This window comes from Canis lupus, chromosome 5 (genome assembly GCF_011100685.1).
Source record: "Canis lupus familiaris isolate Mischka breed German Shepherd chromosome 5, alternate assembly UU_Cfam_GSD_1.0, whole genome shotgun sequence".
In the NCBI taxonomy this organism is placed as follows: domain Eukaryota; kingdom Metazoa; phylum Chordata; class Mammalia; order Carnivora; family Canidae; genus Canis; species Canis lupus.
The window spans coordinates 5,839,641-5,847,146 of record NC_049226.1 but is presented as its reverse complement, the minus strand read 5'-3'; the positions used below and the strand labels follow the sequence as shown (position 1 = coordinate 5,847,146).

The following is a 7,506-nucleotide window of genomic DNA, read 5'->3' as shown; positions in this document are numbered from 1 at the left end:
ATGGGACACTTCAAGGAAGGAACCACCTCAACTGTCCACACAGTCCACCAGGAGAGTTCTTCGCTGTCCTAGGGCCTGCCCATTAGCCATGGAAAGAGTCTACTCATCTCACTTCTTAGATTGGGCAGCTTCGAGAAGATCTTTTCCTTCTTCCCCTTCTCGCCTGTGGAGTATATGTTTAGACCACTTCCCAAATCTCAAGTCTGAATATTGGCACTTGAGTCGACTTAAGTCCTGGAGGATAAAGGTTGAGAGCCTCCAAATCAAAACCCCCACAGCAACAGAGCTAAAGTAGGCACTTTAAGGGGGCGGGGGTGGTTAGTGCCAAGCAAAACTCTGAATATGGTACAGCATCATGGGATGCAGTTTTTCTTGGAAGGAATAAGAAATACTGAATTGCTTTCGGAATGGATAGATAATTCAGCAAATACAACACTACGGCGCACCTGTGGCAAATACAATACTAACGTGGTCAGGTCCTGTTGTGAACAATATTACTTCATTGGAATAAAAACCCTGCCTTTAGCATTAGCATCAACTTTGAGGCAAGTTAGCCTTCTGGAACCTTCTATGTCCCATTTATTTTCTTTACTCACTGAGCTCCTATGCCTTTGGTCATCCCCTTTTTATAAACATCCAGGTTTTTTCTATGCTGCTTTCGGGTTCCAGCCACCCCTTGGGATTATTAAAAGGTACCTGTGGGCCCTCATTTCCTCAGGGCTTTATTGGATGTAAGTATATTAATGGTTGCTAAAGGTTCAATGGGAATTACATTAAGAAAGAGACTCCAGGTAGCAGAGTGCCTTAATCCCAACAAAGGAATATTTGAAGGTGCAGATTTCCACCGAGTAACCCAGAAAGAGATGCCAATAACAAAGATTCTGGTTGATCAGCAATCTTAACAATCAAAAGGAGTAGATTTCATAAGATCCTTTCACTTCCAGCAATCCCAGAGCATGCTGTTAACGAGCAGAACAGACCAGAAGGAATGTGTCCTGACTCCCCAGTTTATGAAGGGACTACAGAGTCATAAAACCTCATGACAGTGGGTCAGTAGAGAATTCTGGCTTCCTCGAGCTTGTCATACCTCATTTCCTCTAGCTTTGTCAATAGATCAATTTGCGGTGCAGGGACACTTAGAGGCACAGAGTCATCTCCCGTGTAGGCCAGTCATGTCCAATGTTATGGCCACTGACAAAGTGCACAACTCTTAGCCCATCAGACTCCTTACTAGGTGAGGTCAGAAGGACCCGACCATGTGGATGAATCTGAACAAACTCGTCCCCACGCCTGGGAACACAGAACCTTCCTTAGTGAAAACTACTGCAGCTGCCATCTTATGTGCCAAGACACCCTGGAGTGATTTGATGGAGTGACAAGGGCTAAGGCATGTCTGTAACGACAAGGTCAGTTCCCCCAGGGTAAGCTGGTGTTGAGACACCATATGGTCACATTTGCTATCTTCCTACCCCTTCTACTTCACCCCGGAGAAAGTCTATCCTCAGCAAGGGAGTTGTCACCTGATGGTCTCTTACAATTAATGTGCAATAACTGACACTTTTGGAAAGCTCATGCACAGCTTCAGAGATTTAATATATTAATCAACACACTGACAACATTTTGATTCCTAAGCAGCTTTGAGTCCCATTCCTTCCAGAATAGATTCAAAATAATGTAGGTGAAGAACTGAAAAGAGACATTCATGGTAAAACCCTTCTCTAAAGATCAGTCCTTCCCTTTTGAGGAAGATGTGGTGTTGGGCCTCAGAGAAAGGCATACCTTGCGTTTTCCTCTCTGTGGGGCCACAGACCATCCCTTTCCTTCCCACACTGCTCCTTTAGAAACAGCATTTCGGTTATAAACTCAAGGCAGAAAAACACAAGATACTTTCTTTTTCAGAAGCACTGGCAGTACTGGCCCTGCTAAACTGACATTACACCTTTAACTCTTGGCTGCCTTCCTGGAAGATCGGGACATATTCTTTTAACTAATTTGTAGCTCCTTATCCCGCCTAACACAAATTGGAAGAAATATCACCACCATTTCCAAATCAAGCATTCTTTCCTCAGGAAGTGTTCATTGAGATGTTAGAGTGGTGATTTAGCCCCTGTCTAAATGTAACCACGTGACATTAATTGGGCCAAAACCCAACTCTGAGCTGTAGGGTCTGGATGTGCCATAAAAGCAGGTTGAGCTCACTGTTCCTCTCCACATCACATATGTAGAGATGCAGAGTCCATGGCCTGAGCCTTCCCTTGCTATTCAGGAGATACAGCATGACCTAGACTAAGATAAAGCTCCAACAACCAGAACTGGAGAAGCTCCGGGCCTTACAAGATGTTCTTGGAGTACCAGTCTTTTCTTATCGTCTCTAATTAGTTCATCTCCTCCAACCAAATGACCTCCAAGGGAGTCCATTTTTCCCTTGATAAAAGCCAGTGTTACAACAAAAGTGCCTTATTTATCATCAATATAATCAAAATGGGAACATGGTTTTTCCCTGACCCTATCTGAAGCTCATAACATCTTCAAGGAGACTTGTAGGATCTCATTTGGCCTGTTGTGAAATTTTGATGATTTTGTCTGTTTCTATCAACACTGCATGATTTGAAATAATCATATTCAAGATTCCAAGTCAACTCCTATGGCTTCCATACTGCCATTTCCTATGAGAATATTGCATGTTCCGATGCAGTTGCCTTGTAGAGCTATGTGTCTTGTAAGATGGTGGCTGTTGGGTTCAGGGGCATGGTCCTGATAGACATTGAAGGCTCTTGTCCTAATTTCATACCCTCAAACTGTCGATTGCTTCCTAATAGTTCTAGTCACTAGGTATCTTCACGACTTTGCTTTACTCCTGTTGAAAAGCCACTGTCACATTTTGGTGTCATCTGTTTCATTGACTTCTGACAAGATGAAGTTGGGATTGTCATAGCCTCTCTTTAGCCTGGCTCTGGCATCTTTCTCATTATAAAGGCATAAGGCACAATGAGGGGTCTCCACCTCCACAGTCTTGCTAAAGTTATGGAAATCCACTCGGTATTTCCCTTCCTTAGTCTTGGATACTATGGGAGCAAAACGGTAGCCCCAGAGCACCTCTTCCGGGACATAGGACGTCCGGACTTGGCAGGTAGCACTAGTTGATTCCACTGTACCATCTAGAAACACCACTAATTCAAAGTCTTGCTGGAGAAGGGTCTCTGCTGCCATGTGGAAGAAGGGGCTGTTTTGATCAATGACATGGTAAATTGTCAATGGGGAGATGAAGAATAAGTTTTCATTCCCTGCATCAACTACAAAGTTGATATTTGTCTGGTCCAGAATAATGGTCTCTCCTTCAGGAGTGACTGTGGTCTTCAGGAGTTTTCCATATATGTGACTCCCAATAAGGAGGCTCTTCCTAAGATTAGCCACTCGGATTAGGAGACAAAGCTTCCCGCCCCGCTTGCTGATCACTGCGTTCTTGCTGAATGTGATGGTCTTGGCACGTTTTTTGGGTCTGGAGATCTTGGCTAAAATGGCGCCGCACATGAAAGAATTGATGATGACCCCAATTATAGACTGGGAGATCAGGAGGAAAATGGCAGTGCCACATTGTTCTGTCACACACCTGAATCCGTACCCAATGGTCACCTGGGTTTCCAGAGAAAACAGAAAAGCTGAGGTCAGGCCATTGATGTTCTCCACACAAGGGGTGTGGTTGACAGAAGGATGGAACTCGGGGAGATCTTTGTGAATGTACGCCACAGCGTACCACAGGAGACCAAAGAGGAACCAGCTCCCCAAGAAGGTTGTAATGAAGATGGTCATTTTGTATCTCCATTTGAGGTCAAGCACAGTTGTCCAGATGTCCACAAAGAATATAAACCTTGATTGTGCCTCCACATTGCCAAACTCTATGTTGCACCTTCCGTCTTTGGAGACCAGCCTTGCTCTTTGCCGAGAATGCCCAAAAAAGTGAGCAATGAACCATTTCCGAAGGTGTTTGAACATTCTTTCTGTCAACGCTCTGATCTGAAACACATCAAAAACAAAACAAAGTTTTGTTTATACCCACAGCGGACGAGGTGACTCACGTAGAGCTAACTGTATCTGAAAGACCATTCAAAACAATCTGAATTGCTGGTCATTCAGGAAAGCTGACAGTGTATTCTGGATACCACAACACTATTTTCAATAGAAACTTTCCACCAGATGACCATATTGCTTAAACATAAAAAGGAAAAATAATTACAGAGAGATAGAGATGGAACAAGCTTAAGAGGGCATGTATTCAAATGTTTCCTGACCATAGTCAGTGGCACAGACACTTAAAAATGTTTGTGATAACCAATTATGACCTGTGCTATGATTCATTTGATATTGTTCTTTAACTCTCCTTTTCCTTTAATAAATTTAGCTTGCGCTAAGCAAAAATATCTGTGAAACAGAAGCTGGAAGTACTATTTCTGTTTTTCATGATATATAAAAATAAATAGCTATAAAAAAGGTTCACCAATATACTACCTAAAGCTTCCTCTTTACTGCTATTATCACTCAATAACAAAAGAAATCTTGGCTCTGGAGCACCTGGGTGGCTCAGTGGTTGAGCATCTGCCTTTGTTTGGTTCAGGTCCTGATCCTGGGGTCCTGGGATCGAGTCCCGCATCAGGCTCACCACAGGAAGCCTGGTTCTCCCTCTGCCTATGTCTCTGCCTCTCTCTGTGTGTCTCTCATCCATAAATAAATAAATAAAATCTTTTTAAAAAACCTTGGCCCAATTCAATTTTCTCATTTATCCAATGAAGGGACTGAGATTCAGAAAATTTTAATGACATAGTCAAAGTCACGTACCAACTAGAGGCAGGATAACAACCAAAAATATAAAACATAACGTTCCCTGCTTCCAGTCCAGAGGAACTTCTAACATGCTGCATCTCAGCTATTAAATTTTATATTCTCAAGTCAGTTTTGCCTGAAACATTTTAAGACAAGTATTGGTCAACTTCCTTTTTTTTTTTTTAATGCTTGAGACTATTTAGAACAGAGTTCCTCAATACAATTTGGTCAAGTCCTACCATATGACAGAAGTTTGCTTGGTGGAGCTACAAGCCTATTTCCTTTCTCTCTCCATGGTATGCCAAGATTCCTGAAAGGAATAGTATGGTGATCACCACTAATAGCTCACACTTCCTTCCCTGCTTCTAAGCTGAAGGACTGGGAAGCTCTGATTTAAATAATACTGCATAAAGGTAGAACCACGCTTTATTCACTCCTCTATCCCAGCTGCTAGCACAGTCTATGGGCGCTTTTACTAGTTATTCAATGAACATAAGATGGAATAATTCGTGAACAAAGTGAGCTCTTCAAGATACTATCTAATCAGTGGTTTCTTGTTGATGATATTATTGTGACTTCCAGTTTACATCAAAAAAAGTGAAGGGATTTTCCCCTAAACAGCCAACAACGATGAAACCCACTGTCATCAACACTAGACTACCTCCTCCCCGAGACGTGCCCTCCCCCACTCCAAGGTGTGCCCACCATGGTGAGCAATGTCTTCGTGGTATTTTTAATTAAATGCAAATATGTTTCTAAAATAGATTTCAAAATCCCCCTTCAAAAAGGTGTTTATTCATACAAACCAGGAAGCGAAACCAACTTAGTGATAAATTTTAAACAAAAGTCCTATCCCGCAGTGTTTTGTTCACAGCCTTCAACTAGGTGAAAACACAAGAAGCCAACACCAGGTAGAAGTCATGAAGGGAAAAACCACAGGTATGGTGATTTGAAATGTTGAGGACGAGCGCTAAAGATACAAGGAAAGAAAATGCTACCAGGAGAGCAAACAGCAGTGCACACACTCAGAGGGCCCTGCCCACAGCCCACCCAACCCTCATTGACCTCAAGTCCCCAAAGAGTCTTAGGGGTTGGTCCCAGGTGAGGACCACTGAAGAAGAATCTGCCCCCCACTCTCCCCCAACCCCTGGCTCTCTCCCTTCTCTGCACACACATAGCTTCTCCTGCTTCACATTCACTGGGGGCTTCCTCCCTTTCTTGGGCTCATCAAAGCTCACATTGCTTTCTTTTTTTTTTTAATTTAAATTCAATTGGCCAACATATAGTGCTTATTCCATCACATGCTCTCCTTAGTGCCTGCCACCCAGTTAGCTCACACTGTTTTAAAAGCTTTTCATAGAGTGGTTGTCACCTAAGATAATAAGTTCTCAAGCTAACATTTATCAGGCGAATCCACATTCTCTTTGTCACCTATTATATTTCCAGTGATGGCTCCTGAAACACAACTTCTGAGTTTTTCTTCCTCATGCCTTTTCTCTTCTAGTCTCTCTTAAGTTCGTTTCATTTTTGAAGATAAAGAATATTTCTATAGGGTGAAGAAGTAGCCTCTGATTTATCTCTTGGATAAATTTGGGTCTCCATGCCTGCATTACTAGTCAAATATCCACCTGGCCTTGCAAAGAGCTAAAACAAAAGCAATCAGCTTATAATGCTTTCCCCAGACCTTCTGCACTTACCAACATCCTAAGCATATTCCGACCCGATGTATCCATGCCTGGGGAATGCAAGGAAGTGGCCTTGGGAATTGGTCTCTGTCTGCAGGCTGATTTCTTTTAGACTCGGCCCTAATTTATTTTAGGCTTTGGTCAGTGGACTGATGCTAATTTGTATTAACTTAAAAATGCTTAATTTGATAGTGGAGTTGGGTGGTTTAAACCAAGGCAATTGGTTGTTCTCAGACCAAGCCCCAAGCCAAGTATGTATTTTTTTTTTCAAACCTCACATGGCTTGAATACCGTCATGCTAAGACATGACAACCCCCCCAGCTAAGGTCTCTGGGCACCAGGCATGGATTGAGTTCCAGCATTTTCCTCCTCTCCTTTGCCACGCTCTATATAGCTCTCTTGCTGTTTCTCATAGGTCATGCCTATTAGCTTTGCAGCAGAAAGAATCAGTTATCATCAATCTCTGAGCTTGTTCTCTGAAACCTGCTGAGATCCTGAGATTTCCAAGTGTTCACAAAGATGCAGGTGAATATATAGACTTAGATCAGTACATATTTGTAAGATGAAAGCAAGATCACACCAGGAAGAAACGAGATACCAGACCACTCTCTCTGTACAATAGTCTCTGTTATGTAAGAAACTCAGATCTAAAAGCAATCTTTATTGTTGGATTTATTCTATAAAATCTGGCATTTACCGGACGTGCTTTTCACATGCACCGGGTTAGCCAATGCTGTTGACTTGTTTATTCAAAGAGTGAGAAGAATTATACCTAGAGAACATAAGAATGTGGGATACATCCATCCCTTGCCCAAACCCATCATTCACCTGGCAGACCCATTATAATCTGCACAGAGCCTACTTTGCTTAGACAATGATCTAATCTAACCACAGACAGAGCCAATGTGTATTTTTTGTACTATGGGGCGGTCAGAGATTGGCCGTGGTATCTGGGTTGTGTAACAGGTACAGCTTTTAGGTTACTTTCTATTGAAATCAGTAA

General features: G+C 42.5%; 1 protein-coding gene across 1 annotated transcript in view; it reads right to left on the bottom strand.

Moving 5' to 3' along the window:
• Positions 1 to 709: 709 nt before the first annotated feature.
• KCNJ1 (potassium inwardly rectifying channel subfamily J member 1) overlaps positions 710 to 7,506 on the bottom strand; it is a 31,713-nt gene continuing 24,916 nt past the window's right edge. The window contains exon 3 of the mRNA XM_038535661.1: positions 710 to 4,014. Coding sequence (XP_038391589.1) covers positions 2,875 to 3,993 — 1,119 coding nt within the window. The 5' untranslated portion in view covers positions 3,994 to 4,014 and the 3' untranslated portion in view covers positions 710 to 2,874. The remainder of the gene's footprint in view (positions 4,015 to 7,506) is intronic.